This window comes from Dromiciops gliroides, chromosome 4, assembly GCF_019393635.1.
Source record: "Dromiciops gliroides isolate mDroGli1 chromosome 4, mDroGli1.pri, whole genome shotgun sequence".
NCBI lineage: Eukaryota > Metazoa > Chordata > Mammalia > Microbiotheria > Microbiotheriidae > Dromiciops > Dromiciops gliroides.
This window is the reverse complement of record NC_057864.1, coordinates 351,395,905-351,416,301: the sequence shown is the minus strand read 5'-3', so window position 1 is coordinate 351,416,301 and position 20,397 is coordinate 351,395,905. Positions and strand designations below refer to the sequence as shown.

Sequence of the window (20,397 nt, the reverse complement as noted above, 5' to 3'; positions counted from 1 at the left end):
TTTTCTCTTCAATGTCTTCTCTTGATGGAGCACACCAGTGGTGGTGAGGGAAAGACAGGATTTTCTAACAAGTCTCCGGCCTTTGGGCCCACTGCTTGCGTAAAACCACTGCCGAGAACAGTTCTTTCATGCTGTAGCAGCTTTTCCAGCCTGTTACTATAGAGACAGCCAGCATTAGAAAGAAGGAGTCACTCTTGGCAGAGGCAGGGCAAGTGGGATGCTTTGGGCCTTGTAAGATTAGGGACCTTTAAAAAGGCATTTGGAAGGGATCAAAAGCTAGGGAGTGAAAGAAGAAGAGTTTTGAGGAAGTCATATCCAAAACAGGCAAATGGCTAGTCGTTAGGCTTTTTTATTTCTGGAAGCTGTACATGGTATGGCTTTGGAACCAAATATGCATAAACTTCATCCTTAGGGAATCTCTGGACGGCACACTGCAGGATCATAGGTTTAACCCTGCCTTTATGGTACTTTAAACATAGCTATTGTTCTTTGCTTGTTACTAACCCATAGGTATCAAGGTTCTTTCTCTAACGCACTATTTGTAAAGGATCTTTTCCCCAGCCTAATCCACTAGCTCTTGAAATGGTAGCTCTGTGTACACATGAAAAATGCTTAAGATTTATGCTGGAAAGTAAATTCCATGCAACATCCCATCACTGTATCTGCAGCCATCAGATCAGATTATAAAACCAGGTAGGCCATGAGTTAGCAGGGAATATAGTGCTACTATTAATAGCCTTTTCTGTATGTTTCTTCCCATTACAAAATAAGCAACACTCCACAGAATTTAGCAGTTCTTTTCAGGCTGGTGTTTTTTTCTTATTTAAATCAAGAAAGGTCCTTAAGTAGGTGTGGGCTGTTTAGCACTAAGGTATAGTGTTAATGAAGCCAAGAGATAAGGTTTCCATTTATTCCTGGACCTGGAATTGAACCCATAAATACAAGAAAATTTACTATCATAACCTGTGCTTTGTCACTGGTGTTTATGTGTTAATGTGTTTAAAAAATGAATATTTTGAAATCAAGGAAAATATTTTCTCTAAATATTCCCCCAACCATAATTTTTTAGGTATCTTCAATAACCAGTACTGCTAACAAAGGTTCCTCTAAATGTAATGGAGTTTGTCTGCCAGGATAGGCAAAGGGTAAAATTAAAGACACAAGGAACAACTTGTCACTAGCTTAGGTAGGGAAAGGGGAAAACTGAGGGATAGTTGATATATTCATTTCTCTACTCTTTGCCAGCTTTGCTTTACCTTCTCTTTTTATTTCTGTGTCCCAGACCAGGCTTAGACTGCTGGACTTTGTATAACAATATTCTTCTAATCCAGTGGGGAGAATCAAGCAGGGAATGGGAGCTACAAAACCACCTATCTCTTCTAATCTTCTACCAAGGATTAAAAGAAAGAAATTTCCAAATACCAACTTTTAATTACTCTTCTCTGTCCCTCTCATAAACATAGTATTTTTTTAAAGCTATAAATAGCACCTTAGAGTAAATTAAATCGCCCCAAAAAGGTTTAAAGATGAAACTGGAAAAACAACAACCAGATTAAAAAAAAAAAAAGACCTGTTGAGATTTCTTTAACAAACTCTTTCATCTATCAGTGATGGTGAACTTAAAAAAAAAATTTTTTTTTTACTTATCTGTTAAATATTTTCCAATTACACGTAAACATGTAAAAAATACTCATTATTTAAAATTTTTAATTCCAAAGTTTTCCCCTACTTCTCTGTTGCTCCTCCCTACTCTTTAAGAAGACAATTTGATATCAATATATAATTGTGTGAAGTCATTCAAAACATGTTTTCATTTAGCCAAATTGTGAAAGAGAACACAAACAAAAGAATAAAAATAAGGAAATTTTTAAAAGGTATGCTTGACTCGGCATTCAGAATTCATCGTTTTTCTCTCTCTGGAGGTGGATAGCATCTTTCATCATGGATTATCATGAATTATCGTGGATCATTGTTTGATCAGAGTAGTTTAGTCTTTCACAATTGATCAGCTTTACATTGCTATTTCTGTGTTCTGTTCACTTGGTTCTGCTTACTTCACCTTGCATCAGTTCATTTAAGTCCACGTTTTTCTGAAACCATCCCCTTTGTCACTTCTTACAGCACAAGAGCATTCCATCACAATCACATACTACAATTTGTTCAGCCATTCCCCAATTGATTAGGATTCTTTCTAATTCAATTCTCTGCCACCACAAAAAGATCTACTATAAATATTTTTGTATAAATGGGTCCTTTTCCCTTTTCTTTCATCTCTTTGGGATACAGACTAGTAATGGTGTTGCTGGGTCAAAGAGTCAAAGGCACAGTTTTATAGTCCTTTGAGCACAGTTCCAAATTGTTCTTTAGAATGGCTGGACCAGTTCACAACTCCACCAATAGTGCATTAGGATCCCAATTTTCCCACATCCCCTCCAATATTTGTCATTTTCCTACTCTGTTATATTAGTCAGTATGATAGGTTGAAGTGGTACCTCAGAGTTATGTTAATTTGTATTTTTCTCATCAATAGTGAGAGCATTTTTTCATGTGACTATTAATAGCTTTGGTTTCTTCTTTTGAAAACTGCTTGTTTATATACTTTGATCATTTGTCAACTGGAGAATGGCTCTTATTCTCCCCCACCTCCGCCTCCCTTTCACCCCACCCCCTATCTCCCTACCCCTGCCTAGAACTCAAACAATTCAAAATAAGCTATACCTAAGTGGTTATGCAAATTTGCCTCATTTCCCTATATATTTGAGAAATGAGGCCTTTATCAGAGAAACTTGCAGTAAATCTTTTCCCCAGTTTTCCTGTTTTCCTTCTGGTTTGGGCTACATTTGTTTTGTTTGTACAAAATATTTTTAATTTCTTGTAATCAAAATTATCCATTTTACATCCTATAATCTTCCCAATTTCTTGTTTGATCACAAACTCTTCCCTTATCCATTGATCTGACAGGTAAATTTTTCCATTCTCCCCTAATTTGCTTATGATATCACCCTTTATGTCCAAGTCTTTTATCCATTTTGAAAAGTCAAAAAAGGTCTTAGTATACAGTGTGAGATGTTGGTGTATGGCTAGTCTCTGCTAAACTGCTTTCCAGGTTCCTTGCAATTTTTGTCAAATGGTGAGTTCTTACCCCAGAAGCTTACATTTTTGGTTTATTAAACAATATGTTACTATAGTCAAAGAAGTCTCAGACCTGTGACTTTTGAACTCTTAATATCACAGCAGTTAAAACAGACCCAGTAAACAAAGTTTGTCCTGGTAGTAACACAATTTTCAGAGCATTGAGTATTTGTAGAATATTATGCTTCAGATTTATGGGGAAGGAAAACATTTTGTAGCTATTGTTCTTATTGCGCCATCTTAGTAAATGCCTTTGTTTTTAGCTAATTGTGCCATATATATATATATGTTTTTAGGGCATATATATTTTTTAGGGCAATGGGGGTTAAGTGACTTGCCCATGGTCACACAGCTAGTAAGTATCAAGTGTCTGAGGTCGGATTTGGACTCAGGTACTCCTGAATCCAGGGCCAGTGCTCTATCCACTGCACCACCTAGCTGCCCCCATTATTTATTATAGTACAATAATATTGTATTATATTCATAAACCATAACTTGTTCAGACATTCCCCATTTGAAAGCCATCCCCTCAGTTTCCAATTCTTTTTTCTTACATAAAGAGCTGTTATAAATATTTTTTTATATATGGGTCCTTTTCCTTCCTTTTTCACTGATCTCTTAGCTGCCCCCCTAATTGTGCCTACTATTAAAGATAAGTGTACCAGTGAGGGCTCGTGTACTATAATTACAACTGTGGACTTCAGGCTACTCTTGAATTCAAGATAGTAACATCCTTGGGGACTGTGTGAATGTAAATTGTGGGTGTAACACCAAAGGGAGTGCAACACAGCGATTTGATTAATTTTTTATCTAGCTGTGGTTAGTTTGTGTTTCTTCATTTGAGAATTAGCTATTCATATCTTTTGACCAAATGAGATAATTATTGCAAAGTGCTTAGCAGTGCCTGGCACATAGTAATCACTATATAAATGTCAGCTATTATTTGACAACTTACTTTTAGGGAATGGTTCTTGTTCTTATCTATTTTTATCAATTATATATATATGTTTTAGATATTAAATTTTTATCAGATATTTGTTGAGATGTTTCCCATCTAATTCTAACTGAATTTATTTTGTTCCTGCAAACGTTTTTCAACTTTATGTAACCAAAATTTTCCATTTCATTTATTATAATCACCTCTGTGGGCAGCTAGGTGATATAATGGATAGAGTGCCAGGCCTGAAGTCAGAAAAACTTATCTTCATGAGTTCAAATCTGGCCTTAGACATTTACTAGCTATATGACTTTGGGCAAGCCATTAACCCTACTTGCCTCAGTTTCTTATCTGTAAAATGAGCTAGGGAATGGAATGGCAAACCACTTTACTGTTGTTGCCAAGAAAACCCCAAATGGGGTCAGAAAGAGTCAGACACAACTGAAATGACTGAACAACAATCATCTCTATCTCTTATTTAGGTAAGAATTCTCATATATAGTTATGAATGGTATCTCCACTTCTCCTATAATTTTTTGGGGGGGTGGGGCAATGCAGGTTAAGTGATTTGCCCAGGGTCACACAGCTAGTAAGGGTCAAGTGTCTGAAGCTGGATTTGAACTCTGATACTCCTGAATCCAGGGCCAGTGCTTTATCTACTGCGCCACCTAGTTGCCCCTCCTATATTTTTTATAAATATGTTCTTTTATTTTATGACCCACTCATTCTTTAGGATTATCTTATTTAGTTTCTATTTAAGTCTTAATCCTCTCTTTAAAATTCCCTTTACTGATTATATTATATAATGTGTCTATATATCATAGCAACCATTATGTATTATATCATATTATATATCATTATATATTATATCTGTCATATATAATGATTGCATTGTGATCTTTAAAGGATTTCTTGAATATTTTTCCTTTCTATGTTTGTTTATTCATTCTTTATGTCCTAGCATATGAATAGTATTTGTAATGATGCTGTGCAAAGTAAAAAAAAGATATGTATGATCTTAATATTTCCAGTCATTAATTTCTAAAGTTCTACCATATCTGTTTTTTTTTCTTTATATTCTGTTTAAATCCTAAATTTCTCTCTAGTTTATCATTCTGTTAGATTTCTCAAGGTCTGAAAAGGGCAAGTTGAAATTCCTAGTAATTTTTTGTTATATTGTATAATTCTTTTACTAATTAGCATTCTTCTAAGTACTTAGATGTTATGCAATTTAGTACATGTATATTTTTAAGTAATAACATTGCTACATTATTTATGGGGCCTTAAGAATAATGTAGGTTACCTGCTTCTCTGTCTTGATCTTGTTTATTTGTACTTTGCCTGTTTTACATTTTGCCTTGTTTAAAATCTTGATTCTGCTCCAAACTCTCATTTTAACTCTCTGTAAATCTTTACTTTTTAAGTTTGTTTTATAAAATAACAAATCTTTGGGTTTTCCTTTCTCATTCACTCTGCCACCCTTCTCTTTTTTATGGGCAAGTTCATCCCATTCATAGTGATGGTTATGATTGTTGAGTTTGTATTTTCTGCTATCATATCCTATCATTTTTAAAAGTTTAAAAAAGGGGCGAGGAATAAAATCAGTGATAGTTATTTGTAGTTGTAGCAGTCTGATCCCAATATGCTCTTTTTCCTCCTTCTTCAGCTGATCCCTAAAACACTGCTTCTTTAACCTTTTATTCTCTTGTTTTGTGATTATTCCTTCCTAATCCTATCCTCTGTCTTGCCCCCACTTCCTCATGTGTCATCTCAGTCCCCTGTTTACTGTTACTACTCTCTACTTTTTTTGACTCAAGCCTTTCTTTGCCCTGCTCTCATAATAAGGTACATGTGATCCTCACTTCCCTGACTTTCAGCTCCATGTGTATTTGCCTTTTCCTTGTGATATTCCAATCATAAGAAATTCCTTTCTTTCCTAGTGTGCCCCCCACACACACACACCATTTTCTTTTCTCTTTCTTTTTAAAGACCTAGACCCTGTTTGTCTTTCTTTGTTTCCTCATTGAAGAAGTATTGTTCTCACCCTTAGGTGTGGTGAGATTTTGAAGAGACAGTATAATTCTTCTCTCACTTTTAGGATTAACCACTTGATCATTATCAGCCTTTTCAAGTTGCCAAAATTTACTTGCCTTTCTAAGTTTTTCTGGTTTCCTTTTGTTTGTTTTGTTTTGTTTTTTTGCAGGGCAATGGGGGTTAAGTGACTTGCCCAGGGTCACACAGCTAGTAAGTGTCAAGTGTGTGAGGCCGCATTTGAACTCAGGTACTCCTGAATTCAGGGCCAGTGCTTTATCCACTGTGCCACCTAGCTGCCCCCTTTCTGGTTTCCTTTTAAGAAAATCACTTTGAGGTCATTTTACTTTTATAGGATGGATCTTATCCTTCTAGGATAAGTTATTCTTAAATAAAGGCTTTTTCTCTTTTCTTTTTGTATACTCTATTTCATCTGTTATTTCATTTTTCATATTTGTTGCATAATCTTGAGTGATTCTGAGTAAGATTCCTTGTTATCTGATCTCTATCTTCTTGTCTTGTAGTTGTTTTTTTTCTTTCACTTATAAGCATGGAATTTGACAGTCACACTTATGTGTATGTCATATTTAATATAACTTTCAGGTGGTGACATAAATTTTATCTATATGATTTCAATTGGTCCTATAAATTCTATGATTTATTTTTCTTAATCAGTTTGACTTCATTATCAATTTTAAATTCTTCCCTTCCAACCTTCCCCTCCTCTTCCCATAAGTAGGCAAGAAAAACAAAGCCTGTTACTAATGTGATAGTCATGCAAAACCAAATTCCCATATTAGTCATGTCAAAAAAAGGAGTGGTAGAAGAAAGTAATTAATGAACAAACAAATGAATGAACATTCTCTAATTTGCACTGAGTCCATCATCTCTCTATGGTTTTTCATTGTGTTGATGAAAGTTCCCAAGTCTTTCAAAGTTGATTATCTTTATAATATTCCTATGTAGATTATTCTCCTGGTTCTGCTCACTTCAATTTGCATCAGTTCACAAAAGTCCTCTTCAGTTTCTCTGAAACCATCCCCTTCATTATTTCTTTTTGTTTTGGTTTGGTTTTTGGGTGAGGAAATTGGGGTTAAGTGACTTGCCCAGGGTCACACAGCTAGTAAGTATTAAGTGTCTGAGGCCGGATTTGAACTCAGGTTCTCCTGAATCCAGGGCCGGTGCTCTATCCACTGCACCACCTAGCTGCCCCCATTATTTATTATAGTACAATAATATTGTATTATATTCATAAACCATAACTTGTTCAGACATTCCCCATTTGAAAGCCATCCCCTCAGTTTCCAATTCTTTTTTCTTACATAAAGAGCTGTTATAAATATTTTTTTATATATGGGTCCTTTTCCTTCCTTTTTCACTGATCTCTTGCTGTTATAAACCTAGCAACAATATCTTTGGGTCAAGGGTATTCACAATTTAAAAGCTTTGGGGGCAAAATTCTGATTTGTTTCCCAGAAAATCTAACCATAAACTAAATAAAAAAGAAGTTAAAGTGATGACTAGAATCTTTGAATAGTTATATATGATAGAACTCTAGAGAAAATTGAATGGGAATAGAAAGGCTTATACCTTTTTCTCAGTTATACATGGAACCTGAAACCCTGACAAATCACTTAATCTCTGCCTTAATCCACTGGAAAAGGAAATGACAAACCAGTCGGGTATCTTTGCCAAGAAAACCCCATAGATGGATATGCTCCATGGGGTCATGAAGTGTTGGACATATCTGAATGACTAAACAACATTATAACAACATTATAAACATTATAAAACAATGTTAATATAGTATAATATAATGACAATCCTACCTAAATTAATCTACTTATCCAGTGCCATACCAATCAAGCTACCAAAGAATTATAGAGCTAGGAAAAATAATAACAAAATTCATCTGAAAGAACAAAATGTCAAGAATATCAAAGAAATATTTTGGAAGTTCCTGGATTTGTCTTGGTGGATAGACTCCCAAGTATTTTTATATTATCTGCAGTTATTATAAATGGAATTTCTCTATTTTCAGGGGGTTAGCTTCAGAGGGACAGGAGCAAGGAGCTGGGGGAAGGGAAGGAGCCTAGGATGAAACATGAAGAATTCTAGTTGGGGGCAGCTAGGTGGCGCAGTGGATAGAGCACCGGCCCTGGATTCAGGAGTGCCTGAGTTCAAATCCGGCCTCAGACACTTGACACTTGCTAGCTATGTGACCCTGGGCAAGTCACTTAACCCCAACTGCCTCACTTAAAAAAAAAGAATTCCAGTTGGGAGGAGAAGAATAAAAAGTCTGTTTTTAAAGTTTATATTGTTTAAGAAGTAAGGAACTTTACTCATAACAGATTTCCAGACCAGTAAGTATCTGCCATGAACTAACTGTCTGACACTTCTGCATGTCAGCAGGTTGTTCTCCCCTAGTTGGAGACTCAGGAAAATTGTCTGGATGCTCTAAGCCAATTTGGCTTTGATTTGGCTAGAACAAGAAACAGGAGATTTGACTCTGTGTGTTTTACCTCTGAGAGACTTGAATTGAAATTCTGGCTCTGACACTTTACTTTGTGGTTGTAGGCCAATTACTTAACTACTTCATCTGTATGTGATGTGTAAAATGTAATGTGTGGTCACCTTATTTCTGCCCCAAGTTTGGGGAAAATTAGCTGGGGTTTCTAAAATAGTTGTTACTTATAAATTAGAAGCTTTAGTACCAGTTTGGGGCATTAAGCATTTATTAAAGAATATTAAATATTAGTAAAGAGAGCACACATGTCTCTGAAAGTTAAGAAAAAGGCCATCTAGCTTAGAGGAGAGAATAGAGCTCATCTTGGCTTGCTTCTTCTTCCAAGTCCTCTGCCACCACTAGCTCCTCCAAGAGAGCCTAACTAACTGAGAGTCACTGCATGTGGAAACTTTTTATGGGTCTGGAGGAGAGGCGGTTCTTACACACTGCTCAAAACTAATTGGCTAGCATCATGCAAATCTATTGGTTCACTGGACTTGAGGGTGGTCCCGTGTTGAAGTCAGAGTTCACACCCTCTGAGAACACAACTTCTTGAGGGCCAGGCAGGTGTGGTTTTAACTGAATTAACTTTAAGTGAGTTAATCACCTAAGTCAGTCAATCCAATCAATCTTAATCCAGTCAATTGGGGGGGGGGGGTCCCAAAACCCTATTCTTTTCTTACATGTAGAATAAGGGAAATAAATCTTTTAGGAAAACAAAAAAACTCAGAAGCAGATACAAATAGGGCAATTTTGTTACTTCTGTGTTAAACTTAATATATACTTTAAGAAAACTATAATAATAAAGATAATAGCTAGCATTTATATAGCACCTACTATGTTCTAGGCACTATGCTAAATGCTTTACAAATTGTATCTCATTTGATCCTGACAACAAACAACCCTTTAAGGTAGGTGCTATTATTATTCTCATTTTACAGTTGAGGAAACTGAGGCAGACAGAAGTTAAGTGACTTGTCCAGGGTCACACAGCTAGTAAGTGTCTAAAACTGGGTTTCAAGTCTCCCTGGCTTCAGACCTAGAACTCTAAATGTAACAAAATTCACAGATTCATATACAATCCTTTTTAGTTCTTTCTTCCATATTAAAATGTTCATGTTCATTGATGATAAGTTCATGATAAAATAATTCTTTAAAAATTCTTTTAATATATACTTCACCAAATTTGTTTTAAGGTTCAGCTAAGATAATGCATATTAAGTGCTTTTGCACTATACAGATGCCAACTTTCATTTCCTTCCTTTTATATGAATGAAGTATACCTATAGCAAAAATTAAGTTTGAATGGCATGCTTTTCTCTGTAGGCTTGACAGTTACTGCTGTAAAGGATTCTGGGGAATGGAATTTGGAGGCTGGAGCATTAGTCCTTGCAGATGGAGGTCTTTGCTGTATTGACGAATTTAACAGCCTCAAGGAGCATGATAGAACCAGTATCCATGAAGCAATGGAACAACAGACCATCAGTGTTGCTAAAGCTGGGTATGATTTTCTTTTTAGAAGTCTGTGGGATGGCTGATTTGCAGGCTTATTTTACTTGATTATGCTAACTTATTACAAGGGAGAGTTTTTAATTTGGGGGATGGGCAGATGGGAGTTTAATAGAACTGCCAAAGAAAGAAAGAAAGAGACATCAATAAAGCACTTTTTAATATGCATAGCAGAGGTCAGAAGGAAGTTCAGAGGGCAACACAGACAAGTGGGACTGCTTTGAAACTATATATTAGCATACATTATCTATCCATTAGATAATGTATGCTAATATATGTGTATATTTAAACTACATAACAAGATTCATGGTTTCATATGTGTGAACAATGCCCTGCTTGTCTCTGTTTCCTTATGAACTTTCTTCTGCTCTCTTTTGTGTATTTTTTGGTGGGGCAGGGCAATGAGGGTTAAGTGATTTGCCCAGGGTCACACAGCTAGTAAGTGTCAAGTCTTTGAGGCCGAATTTGAAGTCAGGTTCTCCTGAATCCAGGCCAGGTGCTTTATCCACTGCACCACCTAGCTGCCCCCTCTTCTGTGTATTTTTGTAAAGTTTCATTGATGCTCTTCTTTGTTCATCATGATCACTAACTAATCCTACAATTTCTCCCCTTGAGAAGCCTCCCAAAGTAAACAATAAACATGGACAGCCATGACAAATTGACACACTAGTTATGACTGAGAATATATATTTTATTCTGTATATCTAATCCATCTCCCCAGTCTTCTGTAGCTCTTGATTGATCATTGTGTTGATCAGAGTTCTTAAGACTTCTGCTAATTTCAATCTGCATCCCTATGTGGAAATCCAGATTTCTCTGACTCTGCCCTTTTTATCACTTCTTAAAACATAACTATAATACATTACATTTTTATATTATAATTTTTTAAATTCAATTTTATTTTATTTTTAATTCTAAATTCTTTCCCATCCCCACCCACTGAGAAGGTAAGAAAAACAAAACTCTTGACAAATATATACAGACATAATTTTCTCTATTAGCCATGTCCTAAAAGAAAAGAAAATATGCTTCAAGAGAGTAGATAGCATGTTTTATCATGATTCCTTTGGGATTGTGGTTGGTCATTGAATGAAAGTCAATTATCTTTACAATACTGTTGTTATTGCATAAATTGCTTTCCTATTTCTTATCACTTCACTGTGCATACAAGTCTTCTCTGTTTTTCCTGAGACCATCCCCTTCACCCTTTCTTACAACACAATAGTTTTCTATCATATTCATATACCATCATTTCTTCAGCCATTCCCCAACCGATCAGCACACAATTTGTTTCCAGTTGCTTGCTACAACAGAAAGTGCTGCTTTAATATTTTTATGCATTTGTGTCTGTTCCCTCTTCCTTTCATCCCTTTAGGGCATATGTCTAGTAGTGTCCAGTAACACTGTGTCAGAGGATATTCTCATTTTAGTGACTTTGGGAGTATGATCAATAATCAATCAGCAAGTATTTTTTAAGCACTTAATATGTTCTAGGCCCTGTGCCAAGCACTGAGGATACAAAGAAAAAGTAAACTAATCCTTACCCTCGAAGAACTCACATTCAAATGAGGACAACAACCTATATACAAATAGGTACATACCTGATAATACCACAGAGATGGAAAGGAACCTTAGGAGAAGGCAATAGTAGCTGGGGGGAAGAGGAAAGTTCTACAGAATAGTTCCAAATGGTTTTCCAAAATAATTGGATCAATTCATAGCTATTCCAACAATGCACTAGTTTGCCTGTCATCCTCCAACCCCTCTAATAATTGCCATTTCCCTCTTTTGTCACCTTTGCCTGTGTGCTAGCCATGAGGCAGAATGAAAGTTTTGCTGCTATTATCATTGAGAGACATTGGGGTGTAGTGGATAAAGAACCATCCTTAGAGCTAAAAAGCCCTGAGTTCATGTCTTACCTCTGACACAGCTTGAAACCCTTCCTAGTCACTAAACCCCTCAAGGTTCTAGATGACTCTCTAGCAGATATAACCTGCATTGATAGATGGAGTTTCTTTAGCCTGGAGTTCCCTATGCCAGTTATATCACAGATGTAGAGTACTTGTCTCTATCTTATTCTTCTCTTATGAATAGTAATTTGAAGCATTTCTTCATTTGATTATTGATCATTTACACTTCTTTATTTGAAAAAAGTTTGTTCCTATCCCTTGACCACTTTTCCACAAGGGAATGGCATTTAGACATATGTTTTTGTATCAGTTCTTTGATACAGGATATCAGGTCTGTATGAAAGAAATTCTGCTGCTTTCCTTCAAATTCTAACTGAATTGGATGTTAGATGTTTGGTACAAAACCTTTTCAATTTTTCATAATCAGAATTTTATCTTTTTCTTTTTATCTTTTCCAATCCCTTCTGACCTTTGTTTACGTAAGAACTCTCCCTCTATGTGAGACTTGCTCTCATCTTGTAGGCCTAAGGAGGGTACCACACAAGCCCATTAAGCATGCTTACATTGCAGTATCACTATTGTCCCCAAGTGTTACATGCCAGACACACAATTTGTAATACTCTTATCTAGTAGATTCCAGAATGGAAAGAAGTTTGTTCTCAAAACATTATAATCATAACAAATCTTAAACAAATTCAATTTAGTGAGTACCATTGACTTTTTTTTTTTTTTTGCTTGGGGCAATGAGGGTTAAGTGGCTTGCCCAGGGTCACACAGCTAGTAAGTGTCAAGTGTCTGAGGTCGGATTTGAACTCGGGTCCTCCTGAATCCAGGGCTGGTGCTTTAACCACTGTGCCACCTAGCTGCCCCCATACTATTGACTTTCTAGAGCCTTCTTGTCATTGTTATCGGTAAAAAAAAACCCAAAACTTTTAAGATGCATAAAAGAATAATATTTATATCACCATTGTTATTATGAATCTTTTTATTTTTTTAAAAATTGATTATATAATCACTATAAAATTCAAGGTGCATTGTGGCATAAGGAGAAAAGCAATGGCTCTAAGCATTCCAAGACCTATGGGACAAGTTTTGGTTTTTGCCACTTATTGATTGTTTTGCTTTATTAAGTAAATTAACCATTCCTAGCCGCAGTTTCCCCTCTATACCATGGGAATCGTCATGATTTTGCCCTAGCTACTTCACAAGTCACTGTGAAGACTGAATGAGATAATATTGCGTTGAAGTCCATAATAAATGAATGAATGATAAGACATTTATTAAGTACTTACTGAGTGGCAGGCACTGTGTTAAGCACTGGGGATACAAACAGACAAGAAAAACAATCCTCCACAAAGAAGACAACACATTAAGAGGAATTAGAAAGGAAACCGGCACAGTGTGGCTAGGGGGAGGGAGGGTGGGGGCGGAGAGTGGGAAGAAGATGATAAGCATAGCAGCATCATTTGGAAATGGCTAGGAAACAATGAAAAGTCCTGATTCCAGCCAAATTACAGCAAAAGCTCACCAGCAGAGCCCAGCATCCCAAAACAAAGTCCATTGTTCATTGGGAGAGGAATAAGGAGGATGAGGAAGTGGGCTGTAGTACAGGTGAAGTTTGAACATGGGCAGGAAGTATAAGAAGCATTAGATAAAGGGTGCATGACAATGGATATTGTTGTTGTTTAGTAATATCTGACTCTTTGTGAGTTATAGGGTTTTCTGGGCAAAGATACTGGAGTGGGTTGCCATTTCTTTCTCCAGTGGATTAAAGCAACAGAGGTTAAGTTACTTGCCCAGGGTCAAAAATCCAGTGAGTGTCTGAGGTCAGATTCAAACTCAGGTCTTCCTGACTCCAAGCCAGTACTCTATCCACTGAGTCACCTAGCTGCCCAACAGTGAATGGCTTGTTCTTTTTTTAACCTCCTTTAAATGGTACCATATATTGGTACCATTTGCCATATATTGGTTTTTTTTTAATTATTCAAGAAATAGTGTAAGACAGCTCTATATGCTTTAATGTTCCACTTTAACAATGCTTGAGATCTTGTGGTGTCTTTCAAATGAACTAACAGTCATATTTGCAAAAATGACTTTCTAGTCTGTTCTTAATGATAAAAGAACTAATACTCCCCTTTGCCTGAGCCAAGCCAACCACTTAGTGACAAGCATCCAGTACTGTCAATAAGGCCTTTAATTTCCATTGGAATGCAAGAATGCGAACTATAAATCTTACAAATCACTTTTTCTTATTCTAATGTTATATTTTAAATTTTATTAAAACATAGAAATGGTAGAATCTATATTCAGTTCTCTTCCATCTTGGTTTCTAAGTTCTATAGTTAATAATGTTTTCAATGTAGTATAAAGCACTGTGCATCAGTTGGGGCAGATATCTGGAACAAAAAGATAACAAAATTTCATAGAATTCTATTGCTAGAAAGGATCTTGGAGTTCAACTCCCTCATTTTATAGCTAAATAGACTGAGATCCAGAAAGATTTCAGCTTCCCCAGGGTTATAGCTTAGTGATGGCTGGGACTGGAACCCAGGGCTCTTGACTTTCACTTGAGTGCTTTTTACATTATAGGATACTCTGTTGGCTCCTTTTTTTTATGACTTTTTTTTTGCTCAGAGATGTCCATCACTAAAAAGCAAAGTAAGTAAAATATAGCCTCTGAATGTCTCTTTAAAAGAAAGGAACTAGAATTCTTGCATTTAATAAAAATCAACAAATGAACTTCTTTCTTTCTTTACTTCTTTCTTTTTTTTTTTTTTTGGTGCAGGGCAATGAGGGTTAAGTGACTTGCCCAGGGTCACACAGCTAGTAAGGGTCAAGTGTATGAGGCCAGATTTGAACTCAGGTCCTCCTGAATCCAGGGCCAGTGCTTTATCCACTGTGCCACCTAGCTGCCCCCAAATGAACTTCTTTCTAAGCCACTCTGCCATGGATGTGGATGGGAAGAGTCCTTTGAGTTTTTATTAGACTGTCTTTTGTGTTTCCAATTGCAGATGTTTCTGAGGAGGAGGGTGTACATCGTCCCCATTATAGTTGAACTTCAGCATATTTCTTTTTTTTCTTTTTTCTTTTTTTTTTTTAGTGAGGCAGTTGGTGTTAAGTGACTTGCCCAGGATCACACAGCTAGTAAGTGTTAAGTGTCTGAGGCCGGATTTGAACTCAGGTACTCCTGACTCCAGGGCTGGTGCTCTATCCACTGCGCCATCTAGCTGCCCCTCAGCATATTTCTTAAGAGATTGCTGAGACATTAAGGAGAAAGACTTCATGAGCTAAGGAACAAACCAAGAAATCAGAAACTTTAGTTTGGAAAACCTTCTGCCTAAATGCAAAGCCATATTAGCCACATCAGAGTATTGAACATCATATCCCTTTTATAATAATTATGTACCACCAAAAGTATGAAACTGAAGATGTATAATTATATGCCTTGCTGAATACAAGGATGCCTTCTCTTAAAACTTTAGAGTGGGGGCAGCTAGGTGGCACAGTGGATAAAGCACCGGCCCTGGATTCAGGAGTAGCTGAGTTCAAATCTGGCCTCAATCACTTGACACTTACTAGCTGTGTGACTCTGGGCAAGTCATTTAATCCTCATTGCCCCCGCAAAAAAAAAAAAAGTTTAGAGAGAAACAGCATCTCTCTAGCTCCCAAATAATCCTGGATGCATAGTCATAAAGAAGAGGCAAATAAATAGCTTTGGCTCTTAGACCAAACACTTCTCTTCTGGGGGTCTTTTTATTTTTTCACATTAACAATATTCAAAATTTTTGCTTGAAAAACCAGAGATTAAACACTGCTGGGATAATTTGCTGAGCTTCATTTGTTCTAGTCTCACATAACATAAGAGAGTAGTGTCTGGATAGTTAGTTTACCTTAGTGTTCAAGATACTTGCTCTTCTCCCCCCTCTCCCACAACACACTTTTTTGAACCACTTCACTCTTTTTCTTTTTTTTCTTAGTGAGGCAATTGGGGTTAAGTGACTTGCCCAGGGTCACACAGCTAGTAAGTGTTAAGTGTCTGAGGCCGGATTTGAACTCAGCTACTCCTGAATCCAGGGCCAGTGCTCTATCCACTGTGCCACCTAGCTGCCCCTTGAACCACTTCACTCTTAATCTTTCTACTGCTGTGTGTGAGTAGGGAAACATGTATCTTTACCCTCTCTCCAAGATGGAAAGTTCACAATTCATTATTCATTCATTTAATTAATAAATATTTATCCAGAGGCTACTGTGTACTATATACTTTGTTCTGGGAACTGGGAAAGACGAAATGTAGGTATGTTCCCTACCTTCTTGTAGCTTGCAGTATGTTAGAGTTTAAGACACAAAGACATATAATGATAATATACAACATTACATTTTAAATGCCTTTGAGAGCTTTAAAACAAAGTACTTGCTGGGGGATCATTACTAACTTGGTCAAATTGCATTTTCTTGATATGATGTGGCTGCCAGTGGAGAGTGTAGGCTATCCATACCTTTTGTGCTTATGCCTAGCACAATGCCTGGCACGTTGTAAATGCTTAATAAAGGCTGTGATTGTTGTTGAGTGACTGGCTCGTCTTTTTTTCCTTGTTGTCTTTCCTTGGCGACATCTTTTCCCCAACTTTTTCATAATTCCTTACAACCTGCTTACACTCAGTATGTGCCTCTCCATTGCCCTTTGGATGATTCTCAACCACAATTCTTGGGAAATAGTAGTATTTTGTGACACAATCATACAAAATCCCTAGAAGAATATTGTTGTGGAAAAGATAAGCTTTTGTTTTAGTCAGAAGCTTGTGGTCTTTAAGAACTATGGAGTTGCCCAGAGGGCAGCCCATTCTCCTCCTGATCACCTCCAGGCCTACCTCAGTGTCCACTCATCGTCTTTCTAAGATATATGTACCAATAAACAAGGTGAACTCTTTCGAATGACTGTGAATTTTATTTAGGTGGGTTTGATAATAATCAACACAGTATCAACAAACTAGAACATCTGGAGGGACACAGCATCTATAAGGAATCCTCCTCTCTCTGGTCTCTATCCTGAATGTACTCCATGACAGTGGCAGAAATCTTTGGCTAGCATACAACTCCCTGTTTTATACCTTCCTTGATGTTAATCATCAATACTCTATCTGTTACATCTTTGAAGGAATGTAGTATGATTTTGATGTGTATGGGAGGTACTTTGTTTTACACCACCAGAGTAAATGCTTTTTTATATTCTACAATGTGTGATGATTCATTAGTATTCCCACTCTACTCCAAACGGTATTAATCAGTTTGATAGGATTCCATAGGAGTAGTAATTATAAGTTCTGTATATTAGGTCCCAGAGCTGTGATTGTAAATTCACTTGCTTAATCATAGGAAACTCACTAGAGGCCCTCCACCCTTGTTTTCTTTGTTTTGGTGACCAAGCCCAGTATGGCAGAGGTGACTCGATTACATGAAGAGTCTCCCGACTTTTTTTTTTTTTTTTGGTAGGGCATTGAGGGTTAAGTGACTTGCCCAGGGTCACACAGCTAGTGAGTGTCAAGTGTCTAAGGCCGGATTTGAACTCAGGTCCTCCTGAATCCAGGGCTGGTACTTTATCCACTGTGCCACCTAGCTACCCCCTCCCAACTTATTTTTGTACCCTCAGACCACTCTCTCTTGACCGTATTATGACCATTTAGTCAGTGGAGATGCTTCATGCTTTGCCTAGCCCATGACCCCACTGCTGATATACCATTTCTAGCTGATGCATAATTTTAGGGACCTCAAAGCAAGGTCTGTCAACCATTGGGATTCTGTGTTTTGTTTAGCCCTTCTAGAGGGGCTAAAGTATTAAATCTGGTATTAAAATAAAGCCCTGGAAGAAGGGGGCATCTCAGCTTGTGAGGAAGACCTGAGGTCCATTGGCTCAAAACTCTGCCTCAGTTTCTTTTATTATAGGTTGGACAATTTTAAACTTCAAAACCAATAAGCACAGGGAGAATTAACATTCTCTGTCCCTTTCAATCAATTATTAAGATGTGGAATGCTATTGTGCTAAAGCATACCTATTCCTTTCTTATCCTGTCACCAAGGAAGCCTTCAATTAGTGTTTAGATTATTCCTATAACAACTTTTATATAGATGTCCAATCACTTGGAGGAGGTTGTGAATATATGTAGGTTCTGGGACAAGGCCAAAAGTAGGGTTACAGATAGGAAACTAAGCATATGACTTTTTTATTTGTGTACTTAGTACAATGTCTGGCACATAGTAAGCATTTAATAAATGCATTTTCAGTCATTCATCTATATAAGTTAATAGTTATTGATATTTGGGGCAGCTAGGTGATGCAGTGGATAAAGCACTGGCCCTGGATTCAGGAGGACCTGAGTTCAAATCTGACCTCAAACACTTGATACTTACTAGCTGGGTGATCCTGGGCAAGTCACTGAACTCTCATTGCCTCACCAAAAACAAATAGTTATTGATATTCTTAGCCATTTTTTGGTAATAATAACTCAAATTTTTCCCCTACCCATTTGGTACATTCTTCCAGATAACTTGAGAATCTCTCTCTCTCAATGTCCTACACACTGTATTACCTACATCACAGTTCTTTGTGTATACTATATATAGTTTAACTGCTTTTCCCATCTTTGTTTTCTTCAGTGCTATTTCCACTTCCTCCTCTTCAGGCAGCACATCTGGAAATGTGATGTTAGAATTCAAATATTGTGGCTCTGATCTCTTGTCTTGGTAAAGAGAGTTTATTCCAAATACCTTTACTGATCTTTTCCATTTTTAATGTTTATTATCTTTCCAGTTTTGTCCTTACATACCCTTGGGATGATTTTGCTTAGTTGCTTCTCTTTCCAAACTTTCTGTAAATTTGTTTTTCCCTCCACTGCTTCTCATTGTTTTATGAGGTGGTACTGCTCATAAACTTCCACCATCTTTCTCCCTAAAATTTTATATACAAATTTATATTCTAAACTGGTATATTGCCCCAACTTCCATTTCACTTCCTTTGGCAAAGAGATTGTATTTGTTAGCTAAAAGGGTTTGTAGGTTTTTTGTTCTCCTTATTTTGACAACTGATTTAATTCATTTAAACTTCCTTTGGAAAGTATTCTAATAAATGTTGATATCCATTTCTCCTTTTTCAAATTTTTTGTGTCAGCAGTTTGCACACCATATTTTTTTCTCATTTTTATTCTTTCTACTAATTTTGTATTCTTTTTATTGTTATTCTAATAAATATTTTTCTAACTATGGTTTGTAGCTAGATTCAGTAATTTACTGATATCAGTAATATCATTTTGTATCAAAATATGATCAATTTCATTTTTTGTGATGTTATTTGATGCTCACAATATCTGGCTCTTCCCAATCCTTTTCCTGATAAAAGTTCCCCACCCCCCTTTGGAAATTTTTTTTCCCGTTACATGTAAAGATAGTTTTCAAAATTCATTTTTTATAAGATTTTGAGTTCCAAATTTTTTTCTCTCCCCCCTCCCCAAGACAGCAAGCAATCTGATATAGGTTACATATGTACACTGTTAGGAATATTAATGATGGGACAGCTACTTGACGCAGTGGATAGAGCGCAGGCCCTGGAGTCAGGAAGTACTGAGTTCAAATCCGGCCTCAGACACTTGACAATTTAGTAGCTGTGTACCCTGGGCAAGTCAGGTAATCCTAATTGCCTCACCAAAAAAAAAAAATTAAATTTTAATTTTAATTTTAATTTAAATATTAATGATACATAGGAATGAAGTTTCTATATAACCTAAAACTCTGTGACTTATTCCTTAAGCCAGAACATTTTTCCCCATCTTAACCTATTCTCAGTCCCTTGCAGTATGGCTCCTGACCCTTCCATTAAACTGACACTACTTTCTCTAGTTACCAAGGATCGTTTAATTGCTCAATTCAATGGCTTTTTGTCTGTCCTCATTTTTTTTTTTAACATCTTTGCTACTTTGATCACTGTTGACCAACTCCTCTTTTTGGACAAAGTCATCAAATCTGCATATCTAGCCCTAATTTTTTCCTGAAGTTCAGTTCTGCACTAACAGTTGCCTATGAAATCTCTTCTTAAGGCTAGCCCAGGAGTACCCCAAAATGAACATGTCCAAAATGGACTTCATTACATTTTCACCAAAATTCAACCTTCATTCATCTTCTCTTTTTTTCTGATGATCCCTTCATCCTGGTTTACAACCTTCGACTGATTTTAACTTTTCCCCCTTCTTCACTATGTATTTCCTATCTATTGCTAAGTGTTGTTGATCTTCCACCACATATCTCAGGCCTGTCACCTTCTAACTGAAACTACTCTTTCCAAAGTCCCAAATAATCTCTTAATTGCTGGATCTAAAGACCTTTTC

The 20,397-nt window shown here is 36.6% G+C and overlaps 1 protein-coding gene across 1 annotated transcript in view; it reads left to right on the top strand.

Moving 5' to 3' along the window:
• Positions 1-20,397, top strand: part of MCM9 (minichromosome maintenance 9 homologous recombination repair factor) — a 150,998-nt gene that overhangs the window by 90,943 nt on the left and 39,658 nt on the right. The window contains 1 exon segment of the mRNA XM_043962330.1: positions 9,933-10,107. Coding sequence (XP_043818265.1) covers positions 9,933-10,107 — 175 coding nt within the window.